We start from the raw sequence: 16,176 nt of genomic DNA, 5'->3' as shown, positions 1-16,176 counted from the left end.
AGACAGGAGGAAGAATAAGAAAGAGAACAACTTTACAGGAGAAGAGAGGAGGAGGAGGAGAGGAGGAGGAGGTGGAGGAGGAGGAGGAGGAGGAGGAGGAGGAGGAGGAGGAGGAGGAGGGGAAGGAGGGGAGGAGGAGGGAGAGGAGGAAGAGGAGGAGGAGGTGGAGGAGGAGGAGGAGGAGGAGTAGGAGGTGGAGGGGGAAGAGGAGGAGGGGGAGGAAGAGGAGGGAGGAGGAGGAGTAGGAGGAGGAGGTGGAGGAGGAGGAGGAGGAAGAGGGGAAGGAGGGGGGGAGGAGGAGGAGGAGGAGGGGGAGGAGGAGGGAGAGGAGGAAGAGGAGGAGGAGGTGGAGGAGGAGGAGGAGTAGGAGGTGGAGGGGGAAGAGGAGGAGGGGGAGGAAGAGGAGGAGGAGGAGTAGGAGGTGGAGGGGGAAGAGGAGGAGGGGGAGGAAGAGGAGGGAGGAGGGGGGGAGGAGGAGGAGGAGGAGGGGAGGAGGAGGGAGAGGAGGAGGAGGAAGAGGAGGAGGAAGAGGGGAAGGAGGGGGGGAGGAGGAGGAGGAGGAGGGGGAGGAGGAGGGAGAGGAGGAAGAGGAGGAGGAGGTGGAGGAGGAGGAGGAGGAGGAGGAGGAGGAGGAGGAGGAGGAGTAGGAGGAGGAGGGGGGAGTAGGAGGTGGAGGGGGAAGAGGAGGAGGGGGAGGAAGAGGAGGGAGGAGGGGGGGAGGAGGAGGGAGAGGAGGAGGAGGAAGAGGAGGAGGAAGAGGGGAAGGAGGGGGGGAGGAGGAGGTAAAGGAAGAGGAGGAGGAGGGAGAGGAGGAAGAGGAGGAGGAGGTGGAGGAGGAGGAGGAGGAGGAGGAGTAGGAGGTGGAGGGGGAAGAGGAGGAGGGGGAGGAAGAGGGGGAAGAGGAGGAGGGGGAGGAAGAGGAGGGAGAGGAGGAGGGGGAGGAAGAGGAGGGAGGAGGAGGAGTAGGAGGAGGAGGTGGAGGAGGAAGAGGAGGAGTAGGAGGTGGAGGGGGAAGAGGAGGAGGAGGAGGAAGAGGAGAGAGGAGGAGGAGGAGGAGGGGAAGGAGGGGGGAAGGAGGAGGAGGAGGAGGAGGTGGAGGAGGAAGAGGAGGAGTAGGAGGTGGAGGGGGAAGAGGAGGAGGAGGAGGAAGAGGAGAGAGGAGGAGGAGGAGGAGGGGAAGGAGGGGGAAGGAGGAGGAGGAGGAGTAGGAGGAGGAGGGTGGAGGAGGAAGAGGAGGAGGGAGGAAGAGGAGGAGGAGGAGGAGGAGGGGGAGGAAGAGGAGGGAGGAGGAGGAGTAGGAGGAGGAGGAAGAGGAGGTGGAGGGGGAAGAGGAGGAGGAGGAGGAAGAGGAGAGAGGAGGAGGAGGAGGAGGGGAAGGAGGAGGAGGAGGAGGAGGAGGGGGAGGAGGAGGAGGAGGAGGAGGAGGAGAGAGAGGAGGAAGAGGAGGAGGAGGAGGAGGAGGTGGAGGAGGAGGAGGAGGAGGAGGTAAAGGAAGAGGAGGAGGAGGAGAGAGAGGAGGAAGAGGAGGAGGAGGAGGAGGAGGTGGAGGAGGAGGAGGAGGAGGAGGAGGTAAAGGAAGAGGAGGAAGAGGGGGAAGAGGAGGAGGAGGAGGAGGTGGAGGAGGAGGAAGAGGAGGAGGAGGAGGAGGTAAAGGAAGAGGAGGAGGAGGAGGAGGGGAAGGAGGAGGAGGAGGGGGAGGAGGAGGAGGAGGAGAGAGAGGAGGAAGAGGAGGAGGAGGAGGAGGAGGAGGTGGAGGAGGAGGAGGAGGTAAAGGAAGAGGAGGAGGAGGGAGAAGAGGGGGAGGAGGAAGAGGGGGAGGAGGAGGGAGAAGAGGGGGAGGAGGAAGAGGGGGAAGAGGAAGAGGAGGAGGAGGAGGAGGTGGAGGAGGAGGAAGAGGAGGTGGAGGGGGAAGAGGAGGAGGAGGAGGAGGAGGAGGAAGAGGAGAGAGGAGGAGGAGGAGGAGGAAGAGGAGGAGGAGGAGGAGGAAGAGGAGGAGGAGGAGGAAGAGGAGGAGGAGGAGGAGGAGGTAAAGGAAGAGGAGGAGGACGAGGGAGAAGAGGGGGAGGGAAGAGGAGGAGGAGGAGGAGGTAAAGGAAGAGGAGGAAGAGGGGGAGGAAGAAGAGTATAAAACAACAGAATCCCTATACCATGACAGTTTTTCCTCGCCATAAGTTCGGAGCGTTATTTAACCTCTTCATGACCAGCTAGTCTGACAGAAGATTATTCATTTGTTTGAAGTAGTTAGTCTGAATCGGAGACTTCCGCTTCAACAAACGAAAACGTGTAACGAGACGTCTCATCATCAGCAGTCAGTCAGTCAGTCAGTCAGTCAGTCAGTCAGTCAGTCAGTCAGTCACTCAGTCAGTCAGTCAGTCAGTCAGTCAGTCAGTCAGTCAGTCACTCAGTCAGTCAGTCAGTCAGTCAGTCAGTCAGTCAGTCACTCAGTCAGTCAGTCAGTCAGTCAGTCAGTCACTCAGTCAGTCAGTCAGTCAGTCAGTCAGTCAGTCAGTCAGTCAGTCACTCAGTCAGTCAGTCAGTCAGTCAGTCAGTCAGTCAGTCAGTCAGTCACTCAGTCAGTCAGTCAGTCAGTCAGTCAGTCACTCAGTCAGTCAGTCAGTCAGTCAGTCAGTCAGTCAGTCTCCGTCCCGTCAACTCTTTAACTGCTTGTTTTAACAAGTGAGCCAACACAAGAAACAACATGTACTGATGGACGACACCGTTTCTGGTTTGAGTGTTTAGAATGTGATCTGGTGGACGTGACGGGGAGAACGAAGGGCCGGCCCCCCCGAGGCCCACCTGCAGCTTTAAGGGTTAATACTGAGTGTTCTCTGTGTTTCAGATGGGTCAGTCTCGCTGGTGGGAGCAGGAGATCGCCATGGAGGGAACCATCCAGAAGGGGGAGCTGTTGACCTACAACCTGACTGAACTCATCAAACCTGAGTCCTACCTGGTCCGCCTCACCCCCATCACCCGCTACGGAGAGGGCGACGCCACGGAACGCATCATCACGTACAGCGGTAGGCCGTCTTTCCCTGTGGCACAACGCCACGTTAGTTCAGATCAGAAAGTCACAACTCTCCTGTTCTGAGAGGTCAAATGACTGTTTCTGTGAATGGAGTCTGGTGGCTTTGAAGAGAGCGATGTAACGGCTTCAGTTCTCCGTCAGAAAGGGCCGTCTGACGGCGAGGTGAAGGGCCGTCTGACGGCGAGGTGAAGGGCCGTCTGACGGCGAGGTGAAGGGCCGTCTGACGGCGAGGTGAAGGGCCGTCTGACGGCGAGGTGAAGGGCAGTCTGACGGCGAGGTGAAGGGCCGTCTGACGGCGAGGTAAAGGGCCGTCTGACGGCGAGGTAAAGGGCCGTCTGAAGGCGAGGTGAAGGGCCGTCTGACGGCGAGGTAAAGGGCCGTCTGACGGCGAGGTAAAGGGCAGTCTGACGGCGAGGTGAAGGGCCGTCTGACGGCGAGGTGAAGGGCCGTCTGACGGCGAGGTGAAGGGCCGTCTGACGGCGAGGTGAAGGGCCGTCTGACGGCGAGGTGAAGGGCCGTCTGACGGCGAGGTGAAGGGCAATCTGACGGCGAGGTGAAGGGCCGTCTGACGGCGAGGTAAAGGGCCGTCTGACGGCGAGGTGAAGAGGTGAAAATATTGTAAATATAGCGTACACTTAAACTGATATTGATGTTTTTAGGTGTCTAAAATGTGTTTTTCTGCTGCTCCCGTCCTCAGCCGCTTCACCTCGCCGTCAGACAGCCGTTACATCGCTCTCTTCAAAGCCACCAGACTCCATTCACAGAAACAGTGATTTCTCCTCTCAGAACACGGAGTAAACATACAACCCCTCTAATAAACAGAAACATCATACTGACTTTATCCAGATATCATGTCAATATGGAGGAAGTGTAACTTATTAAAATAGGATCAAATATAAAAGAAGAAGAACTACAGATGTGTGTCGTGGTTCTCTCTGCAGAACGTTAACTAATAATTCATACGGAGTGATGGAGACCTGAATATGAGATTTAACATGATGCAGTGTTGTGTTTGTTTCCTTCTGCTGCTTCTCTGTATTTATATAAATATTAATAAATAATATTAAACAAAATGCTGGAAAACAAGAGAAGAAAAGAAACGTTGACGTGAATCTGAAATAAATCAACTGCAGAGAAACTGTAGAGTAAAGAAACGACAGAAGAGGAGAAGAGAAGTTCAGACGTCTCGTCAGTTGACGCAGATCAACCTGTCGGCGCTCAGCGCGGTCACGTGACCCTCTACTGGTCACCGCCTGACGCCCGGCTCCCATCAGAACAGCTGTACACCCGTTCATGGTCATTTATGTGTTCTGGCCCCTGCTGCAGTGTTTGAGCTGTGTGTGTGTGTGTGTGTGTGTGTGTGTGTGTGTGTGTGTGTGTGTGTGTGTGTGTGTGTGTGTGTGTGTGTGTGTGTGTGTGTGTGTGTATGGTGTGTATGGTGTGTGTGTGTGTGTGTGTGTGTGTGTGTATGGTGTGTGTGTGTGTGTGTGTGTGTGTATGGTGTGTGTGTGTGTGTGTATGGTGTGTGTGTGTGTGTGTGTGTGTGAGGCTTCCTGTCTTCACACTGTCCCAGATCTGTAACGCTAACTCAAAACTAGCGCTGCTAACACGCTGTGACATCACACACCACACCTCCTCTACTCCGGAGTGAGGCCGAGCCTGCAGCATTAACACACACACACATGCACGCACACATACACACACACACACACATTAAAGGAACATTTTCCATCATCAGTTTTTAACCTACAGAAAGAAATCAGTCAACTCTATGTTTCAGTTAAAGATACGCCGTCATCTCGGTGTGTGTGTGTGTGTGTGTGCGTGCGTGCGTGCGTGCGTGCGTGCGTGCGTGTTAATGCTGCAGGCTGTTGTCTTCACACACACAGCTGTGAAAGGTCATGTAGTCAGTAAATTAACATATTCGGAGGCTGTGAACTTCCCGTACAGAATGAATCAAGAAGGTTAATGTCACCTTATACCGTCCAATAGTGACACGCTGCGTCCAAACGCGTACAAACGTAAAAAACAAGATAACGACGGCTGAACGTTTTTTTGTCCGTCACCATCTTGTTTTTTTGCAACCAGAAGTGACACTAGAGGGCGGAGCTAAGACCCTAGAGGGCGGAGCTAAGACCCTAGAGGGCGGAGCTAAGACACTAGAGGGCGGAGCTAAGACACTAGAGGGCGGAGCTAAGACACTAGAGGGGAGCTAAGCCAGTTCTCTTATTTAATCATCCCTCGCTCTTCAATCCTGGACCAGGAACTCCACCTGGGCTTCGTTTCCCAAAAAGCACCTCCAAAGCGTTTAGAATAAGGCCGTCAGAGTTAACGTGATAATAACGTATTAATGACACTGGTGATCTTTAGGTTGTAGCGGCTCAGTTTTAAAGCTGGAGTGAAGATACCAGTAAAACCAAGATGGAGACGGATAAAAACCAACCGCTAGATATCACCAAATCCTCCACACTGGACCTTTAAGTATGTTACGTAAGTTGAAAGAAGTCCACTCTGACCTCCTCCTGCTAACGGCCACTAGAGGTCGCCACCTAACGCTAAATGAGCTCCGTTGTCGGTCTGCTCCTGATGCTGAATAAAGAAACTCACTACAGGAATGCACCGGCGTTTCTGTTTCTCTGGTGTAGCGTGACGTGACGCCGGCTGCATGAACGTTGATCTAACGTTGTTCTTGTCTTCTGTCTCTTCACAGCTCCTGTTAACCCACATCTCAGTAAGTACCCTGAACCTCTCATGTGATCAGCTGTGATTCATGTCTTTAAAAAGTCTTCTGTTAAATGTGATATCAGCGTTATTTGTGTGTTCAGGGGAGTTCCAGTGTGGCTTCGAGGACGAGGCGCTGTGTTTGTTCTCTCAGGACAAAACGGACACGTTCGACTGGACGCGTCACAGCGCCGCCACGCGAGACACCAAATACACCCCGAACACGGGACCGAGCTCCGACCACGCCGGCTCCAAGCAGGGTACGTTTCCAACCTCCGTCCTGCTTCTAAGGCCAAATTCATTTGTGCGTTTACTGCAGCAATAACTTCACGTCCCCAAACGTACCACAGGTTAACAATTAGGTCTTTCAATCCATTCAAAATGTAACATTTCATTCAGTATTACATGTTAAAACTTGTTGGTTTTAAGTTTCACTTTCACTTTTACACCATAGTAGGTGTAGTAGGCCCCTACTGACCCACACCGATGAGGCTGATAGTGACTGATAACGCCTATTTAATGATCTGATAACAGTTGAGTCAGGTGGTTAAACCTACAGTGAGAAGCTGTTTCACTGATATAAATATATATATATATGACATATATATATATATATATTAGTGTTTTTAAAGCCAGCGTCTCCAGTAGGAACCGGTGGGCTCGGAGCTGAAGGGTTTTCCTGTTTCAGTCAGACCGGCGGTCTCACTTCCTGATGCCAGGTGTCGACAGCCAATCACATTCGATTATTTAGCCTCTTCCTGCCCGGCGGCGTCGTGCGGCCTCGGAGACGATGGGTTGTGACTCACATTCTGCTGTGTGGCTGTTTTACACAGCGGGGACGCCGGGCGCCACAGTCATGGTGTTTACATTAATCTGAACAGCCAGGCTGATTTATATTTAATAATTCTGAACAACATTTTCCACCAGAACAGAAACTAGAACAACAACATGCTGACGTACCGGACGTCGAAGAGGCCGCAGCAACACGGTCAACACGGACGGGTCTGGATGACCCATCAGATCCGTTGTTGTCAATGTTGGCGCGCTCAAACACAAGAGCAACGCCGTCGCAACGCGTTCCTTGAAGCGCGTCATGTGACGAGAAACAACCAATCACAGCCGGCAGATATCTTTGGTAACACTTCATTTTACAGCTCCGCAACTTTCATGGTAATCAGGTGATAATTAGCCAAAAATCTGTTTGAAATTTCTTTGGAATTACTGCCAAATTACCTCAATATTTACCTCAATATATACCTCAATATTTACCTCAATATATACCTCAATATATACCTCAATATATACCTCAATATTTACCTCAATATATACCTCAATATATACCTCAATATATACCTCAATATTTACCTCAATATTTACCTCAATATATACCTCAATATATACCTCAATATTTACCTCAATATATACCTCAATATATACCTCAATATATACCTCAATATTTACCTCAATATATACCTCAATATATACCTCAATATTTACCTCAATATATACCTCAATATATACCTCAATATTTACCTCAATATATACCTCAATATATACCTCAATATTTACCTCAATATATACCTCAATATTTACCTCAATATATACCTCAATATATACCTCAATATATACCTCAATATTTACCTCAATATATACCTCAATATTTACCTCAATATATACCTCAATATATACCTCAATATTTACCTCAATATATACCTCAATATTTACCTCAATATATACCTCAATATATACCTCAATATTTACCTCAATATTTACCTCAATATATACCTCAATATTTACCTCAATATATACCTCAATATATACCTCAATATATACCTCAATATTTACCTCAATATATACCTCAATATATACCTCAATATTTACCTCAATATATACCTCAATATATACCTCAATATTTACCTCAATATATACCTCAATATTTACCTCAATATATACCTCAATATTTACCTCAATATATACCTCAATATATACCTCAATATATACCTCAATATTTACCTCAATATATACCTCAATATTTACCTCAATATATACCTCAATATTTACCTCAATATATACCTCAATATTTACCTCAATATTTACCTCAATATATACCTCAATATATACCTCAATATATACCTCAATATATACCTCAATATTTACCTCAATATTTACCTCAATATATACCTCAATATATACCTCAATATATACCTCAATATATACCTCAATATTTACCTCAATATATACCTCAATATATACCTCAATATTTACCTCAATATATACCTCAATATTTACCTCAATATATACCTCAATATATACCTCAATATTTACCTCAATATATACCTCAATATTTACCTCAATATATACCTCAATATATACCTCAATATATACCTCAGCATTTACCTCAATATATACCTCAATATATACCTCAACATTTACCTCAATATATACCTCAATATATACCTCAATATATACCTCAATATTTTATTCAATATATACCTCAGCATTTACCTCAATATATACCTCAATATATACCTCAACATTTACCTCAATATATACCTCAATATATACCTCAATATATACCTCAATATTTTATTCAATATATACCTCAATATATACCTCAGCATTTACCTCAATATATACCTCAATATATACCTCAACATTTACCTCAATATATACCTCAATATATACCTCAATATATACCTCAATATTTACCTCAATATATACCTCAATATTTACCTCAATATATACCTCAATATATACCTCAATATATACCTCAATATTTACCTCAATATATACCTCAATATATACCTCAATATTTACCTCAATATATACCTCAATATTTACCTCAATATTTACCTCAATATATACCTCAATATATACCTCAATATTTACCTCAATATATACCTCAATATATACCTCAATATTTACCTCAATATATACCTCAACATTTACCTCAATATATACCTCAATATTTACCTCAATATATACCTCAATATTTACCTCAATATTTACCTCAATATATACCTCAATATATACCTCAATATTGACCTCAATATATACCTCAATATTTACCTCAATATATACCTCAATATATACCTCAATATATACCTCAACATTTACCTCAATATATACCTCAACATTTACCTCAATATATACCTCAATATATACCTCAACATTTACCTCAATATATACCTCAATATATACCTCAACATATACCTCAATATTTACCTCAATATATACCTCAACATTTACCTCAATATATACCTCAATATATACCTCAACATTTACCTCAACATATACCTCAATATATACCTCAACATTTACCTCAATATATACCTCAATATATACCTCAACATTTACCTCAACATATACCTCAATATATACCTCAACATTTACCTCAATATATACCTCAATATATACCTCAATATATACCTCAATATTGACCTTAATATATACCTCAACATTTACCTCAACATATACCTCAATATATACGTCAATATTTACCTCAATATATACCTCAATATATACCTCAACATTTACCTCAATATATACCTCAATATATACCTCCATATTTTATTCAATATATACCTCAATATATACCTCAATATATACCTCAACATTTACCTCAATATATACCTCAATATATACCTCAATATATACCTCAACATTTACCTCAATATATACCTCAATATTTACCTCAATATATACCTCCATATTTTATTCAATATATACCTCAATATATGCATGACACTCCGCACCATGACACTCCGCACCATGACACACCATGACACTCCGCACACTGACACGCCGCACCATGACACTCCGCACCATGACACGCCATGACACGCCATGACACTCCGCACCATGACACGCCGAACCATGACACGCCATGACACGCCATGACACTCCGCACCATGACACGCCATGACACTCCGCACCATGACACACCATGACACTCCGCACACTGACACGCCGCACCATGACACTCCGCACCATGACACGCCATGACACGCCATGACACTCCTCCGCACCATGACACTCCGCACCATGACACGCCGAACCATGACACTCCGCACCATGACACGCTGCACCATGACACGCCGCACCATGACACACCATGACACTCTGCACACTGACACGCCGCACCATGACACGCCATGACACTCCGCACCATGACACTCCGCACCATGACACACCATGACACTCCGCACACTGACACGCCGCACCATGACACTCCGCACCATGACACGCCATGACACGCCATGACACTCCGCACCATGACACGCCGAACCATGACACGCCATGACACGCCATGACACTCCGCACCATGACACGCCATGACACTCCGCACCATGACACACCATGACACTCCGCACACTGACACGCCGCACCATGACACTCCGCACCATGACACGCCATGACACGCCATGACACTCCTCCGCACCATGACACTCCGCACCATGACACGCCGAACCATGACACTCCGCACCATGACACGCTGCACCATGACACGCCGCACCATGACACACCATGACACTCTGCACACTGACACGCCGCACCATGACACGCCGAACCATGACACGCCATGACATGCTGCACCATGACACTCCGCACCATGACACGCTGCACCATGACACTCCGCACCATGACACGCTGCACCATGACACGCCGCACCATGACACACCATGACACTCCGCACACTGACACGCCGCACCATGACACGCCGAACCATGACACGCCATGACACGCTGCACCATGACACTCCGCACCATGACACTCCGCACCATGACACGCCGAACCATGACACGCTGCACCATGACACGCCGCACCATGACACACCATGACACTCCGCACCATGACACGCCGCACACTGACACGCCGCACCATGACACGCCGAACCATGACACGCCATGACACGCCGCACCATGACACACCATGACACACCATGACACTCCGCACCATGACACTCCGCACCATGACACTCCGCACACTGACACGCCGCACCATGACACGCCGAACCATGACACACCATGACACGCCGCACCATGACACACCATGACACTCCGCACACTGACACGCCGCACCATGACACGCCGAACCATGACATGCCATGACACGCCGCACCATGACACACCATGACACTCCGAACACTGACACTCCGCACCATGACACGCTGCACCATGACACTCCGCACCATGACACTCCGCACCATGACACACCATGACACTCCGCACACTGACACGCCGCACCATGACACGCCGAACCATGACACGCCATGACACGCCGCACACTGACACTCCGCACCATGACACGCTGCACCATGACACGCTGCACCATGACACTCCGCACCATGACACTCCGCACCATGACACGCTGCACCATGACACTCCGCACCATGACACTCCGCACCATGACACTCCGCACCATGACACACCATGACACTCCGCACACTGACACGCCGCACCATGACACTCCGCACCATGACACGCTGCACCATGACACGCCGCACCATGACACACCATGACACTCCGCACCATGACACACCATGACACTCCGCACCATGACACTCCGCACACTGACACGCCGCACCATGACACTCCGCACCATGACACGCTGCACCATGACACTCCGCACCATGACACACCATGACACGCCGCACCATGACACGCCATGACACTCCGCACCATGACACTCCGCACCATGACACACCATGACACTCCGCACACTGACACGCCGCACCATGACACTCCGCACCATGACACGCCATGACACGCCATGACACTCCGCACCATGACACGCCGAACCATGACACGCCATGACACGCCATGACACTCCGCACCATGACACGCCATGACACTCCGCACCATGACACACCATGACACTCCGCACACTGACACGCCGCACCATGACACTCCGCACCATGACACGCCATGACACGCCATGACACTCCTCCGCACCATGACACTCCGCACCATGACACGCCGAACCATGACACTCCGCACCATGACACGCTGCACCATGACACGCCGCACCATGACACACCATGACACTCTGCACACTGACACGCCGCACCATGACACGCCGAACCATGACACGCCATGACATGCTGCACCATGACACTCCGCACCATGACACGCTGCACCATGACACTCCGCACCATGACACGCTGCACCATGACACGCCGCACCATGACACACCATGACACTCCGCACACTGACACGCCGCACCATGACACGCCGAACCATGACACGCCATGACACGCTGCACCATGACACTCCGCACCATGACACTCCGCACCATGACACGCCGAACCATGACACGCTGCACCATGACACGCCGCACCATGACACACCATGACACTCCGCACCATGACACGCCGCACACTGACACGCCGCACCATGACACGCCGAACCATGACACGCCATGACACGCCGCACCATGACACACCATGACACACCATGACACTCCGCACCATGACACTCCGCACCATGACACTCCGCACACTGACACGCCGCACCATGACACGCCGAACCATGACACACCATGACACGCCGCACCATGACACACCATGACACTCCGCACACTGACACGCCGCACCATGACACGCCGAACCATGACATGCCATGACACGCCGCACCATGACACACCATGACACTCCGAACACTGACACTCCGCACCATGACACGCTGCACCATGACACTCCGCACCATGACACTCCGCACCATGACACACCATGACACTCCGCACACTGACACGCCGCACCATGACACGCCGAACCATGACACGCCATGACACGCCGCACACTGACACTCCGCACCATGACACGCTGCACCATGACACGCTGCACCATGACACTCCGCACCATGACACTCCGCACCATGACACGCTGCACCATGACACTCCGCACCATGACACTCCGCACCATGACACTCTGCACCATGACACGCCGCACCATGACACACCATGACACTCCGCACCATGACACGCTGCACCATGACACTCCGCACCATGACACTCCGCACCATGACACGCTGCACCATGACACGCCGCACCATGACACACCATGACACTCCGCACCATGACACACCATGACACTCCGCACCATGACACTCCGCACCATGACACACCATGACACGCCGCACCATGACACACCATGACACGTGTCATAGATTCCAGACTATAAACTTGATGAACTTCCTCTCTGTTTAGATCCCAAACTGTAGAAACCATCTCTGTGTTCCTCGTCCTCCGACGGTTTCTTCTTCTTCTATCACTGTTGAACATCGGTTATAAAACATGGCGTCTCCAGAACGAAGCCCTCGCTCTGTGTTTCTGCCATTAAGAAGCCGAGGTTTAGTCTGAACGTTTCCGACAGCTGGAATAATCCCAGCTGTCAGACTGAAGCTGGTGGAAACATCTGGACGTGACAGCTGGCTGTTCCGTCCCGACTCTTTAGAAGCAAAGACGTAAATGAACAAACTAAACTGTCTTTCCTGAGAACTATTTTTTGCTGCGGGACAGATGCTAAAGTTATTTCGATCTAACTGGAGACGTATTGGACAGTTTGACAGGTCGACTTATTATTACGCCTCCTTACAGATCCAGAGTCAGCGTTGACAGTACAAAGATGATTCAGTCGGACGTTCTCCTCGCCGTAATCAGGCTGACAGTCGGTTTGTATTTGTGACACGCTGCTTCTTTCTGATAACGTCCCTCCGTCTGTAGCGGAAGGAGACCCGCCAGACTCCACTGGAACATGTGGCGATTTAACGGAGTGTGTTCAAGTGATGAAATGTCTCCTCTGACAGCCACGGGGACGTCTTTCTTTCTCCGTCTCTGACATCTTTAGTTCAGTCTCCGTCTTTATGTATTTAGTAGAGCTGTCAAAGTCAACGCCATAATAATAACGCGTTAACGCAAATTACTTTTAATGACGTTCATTTCTTCAACGTATTAACGCAACTTGTGATTTTTAGGTTGTAGCGGTCTCAGTTTCACGTTTGACATCGGTACCAGCCATGGACATGGTACCGGCCATGGACATGGTACCGGCCATGGACATGGTACCGGCCATGGACATGGTACCGGCCATGGACATCGGTACCAGCCAGGTCAGACTAGCTGGTCAAGAAGGAGGTTAAATAACGCTCCAAACGTACGCTAAATGTTGGAGAGGACAAACTGTCATGTCCATGTCCAAAGGGGTCCCTTGACCTCTGACCTCCAGATCAGTGAATGTAAATGGGTTCTATGGGTACCCACGAGTCTCCCCTTTACAGACATGCCCACTTTATGATCATCACATGCAGTTTGGGGCAAGTCATAGTCAAGTCAGCACACTGACACACTGACAGCTGTTGTTGCCTGTTGGGCTGCAGTTTGACATGTTATGATTGGAGCATATTGTTTTATGCTAAATGCAGTACCTGTGAGGGTTTCTGGATCAATATCTGTCATTGATCTGTGTTGTTCATTGATTTACAATAATAAATTTATACATATATTTACATAAAGCAGCATATTTATCCACTCCCATGTTGAGAAGAGTATTAAATACTTTTATTTATTTAAAATGTATTTTATGAATGTCCCTTTAAGGTTCATTTAGAACAGATCACCATCGCCCTGCACAGATGAACTCAGGAGGCCTCAGCAACAGTCCTGCAGAGAGCAGCAGCAGCAACCAGATCCACCTCCGGCTCATCCGGCACTAAAACAATCCTCACAAATTAAAGTGAACACGAGAGTAGAAAACACTCAGCACGCAGGCTTCCTGTCTGACAGAGGATTTAAAACGCTTCACCCCGAGGCTTACCCTAATGCTGCTGCAGAGGAAGAGGAGGAACAGGAAGAAGAAGAAGAAGAAGAAGAAGAAGAAGAAGCTGTTGCTAAGAGCAGCTGGAGGCCTGTGATTGGCTGACATCATGGAATCAAAGAAAGAAAAATGTCATTATGAATTAAAACAAATGAAATCAAAGTGCTATAAGATGAGATGATGTTCCATAGCAGGTTTCTGGACCAGTTCTCCAAGGTGTTGTAATAATGTATTAGTGTATTAACCCCTGAGCTGTGATGGTCTCTCAGGTTTCTACATGTACATCGAGACGTCGAGGCCGAGGCAGGAGGGAGACAAGGCCCGGCTGCTGTCCCCAACCTTCAACATGAACTCCAAGACCTCCTCCTCCTCCTCCTCCTCCTCGTCCTCCTCCGTCACCAACAACCCCACCTACTGCTTCTCCTTCTACTACCACATGTACGGGAAACACATCGGTGAGTCTGCGGCAGCGTCTCCGGTACACAATATAATACACAGTATTCATTAGAACACACACAACTGACCCGGTTGGCTTGTCTCTGCAGGAGCTCTGAACGTCTTTCTGCGTCAGAAAGGTACGACGGTGACCGACACCTCGGTCTGGAGTCTGACCGGTAACCAAGGAGACCGCTGGCGGCAAGCCAAGGTCAACATCCACCCGACCGCAGCCTTCCAGGTACAAACCACACCCGCTTTATTCCAGCCAGGTTTGTTGGTCGTCTCCATCTCGGTTTGTTGGTCGTCTCCATCTCGGTTTTTTGGTCGTCTCCATCTGGGTTTGTTGGTCGTCTCCATCTTGGTTTGTTGGTCGTCTCCATCTCGGTTTGTTGGTCGTCTCCATCTCGGTTTGTTGGCCGTCTCCATCTGGGTTTGTTGGTCGTCTCCATCTGGGTTTGTTGGTCGTCTCCATCTGGGTTTGTTGGTCGTCTCCATCTGGGTTTGTTGGTCGTCTCCATCTCGGTTTGTTGGCCGTCTCCATCTCGGTTTGTTGGTCGTCTCCATCTCGGTTTGTTGGTCGTCTCCATCTCGGTTTGTTGGCCGTCTCCATCTGGGTTTGTTGGTCGTCTCCATCTGGGTTTGTTGGTCGTCTCCATCTCGGTTTGTTGGCCGTCTCCATCTCGGTTTGTTGGTCGTCTCCATCTCGGTTTTTTGGTCGTCTCCATCTGGGTTTGTTGGTCGTCTCCATCTCGGTTTTTTGGTCGTCTCCATCTGGGTTTGTTGGTCGTCTCCATCTCGGTTTGTTGGTCGTCTCCATCTCGGTTTGTTGGCCGTCTCCATCTCGGTTTGTTGGTCGTCTCCATCTGGGTTTGTTGGTCGTCTCCATCTCGGTTTGTTGGTCGTCTCCATCTGGGTTTGTTGGTCGTCTCCATCTCGGTTTGTTGGTCGTCTCCATCTGGGTTTGTTGGTCGTCTCCATCTCGGTTTGTTGGCCGTCTCCATCTCGGTTTGTTGGTCGTCTCCATCTGGGTTTGTTGGTCGTCTCCATCTCGGTTTGTTGGCCGTCTCCATCTCGGTTTGTTGGTCGTCTCCATCTCGGTTTGTTGGTCGTCTCCATCTCGGTTTGTTGGCCGTCTCCATCTCGGTTTGTTGGTCGTCTCCATCTGGGTTTGTTGGTCGTC

The 16,176-nt window shown here is 49.4% G+C and overlaps 1 protein-coding gene across 1 annotated transcript; it reads left to right on the top strand.

Annotated features, from left to right (window-relative positions):
* Positions 1–2,815: 2,815 nt before the first annotated feature.
* On the top strand, positions 2,816–15,403 carry LOC141763646 (MAM domain-containing glycosylphosphatidylinositol anchor protein 2-like; the record flags this gene model as incomplete). The annotated part of the gene is made up of 5 exons (XM_074628163.1): positions 2,816–3,017; positions 5,736–5,756; positions 5,851–6,006; positions 14,828–15,013; positions 15,104–15,403. Coding segments are annotated over exons 1-5 (841 nt in total), but the record flags the coding sequence as incomplete, so codon positions are not given.
* Positions 15,404–16,176: the final 773 nt, after the last annotated feature.

Source organism: Sebastes fasciatus, unplaced genomic scaffold (assembly GCF_043250625.1).
Source record: "Sebastes fasciatus isolate fSebFas1 unplaced genomic scaffold, fSebFas1.pri Scaffold_122, whole genome shotgun sequence".
Taxonomy (NCBI): Eukaryota; Metazoa; Chordata; class Actinopteri; order Perciformes; family Sebastidae; genus Sebastes; species Sebastes fasciatus.
Note: the sequence above shows the minus strand (reverse complement) of the source record. Positions and strands in the feature narration are given on the sequence as shown.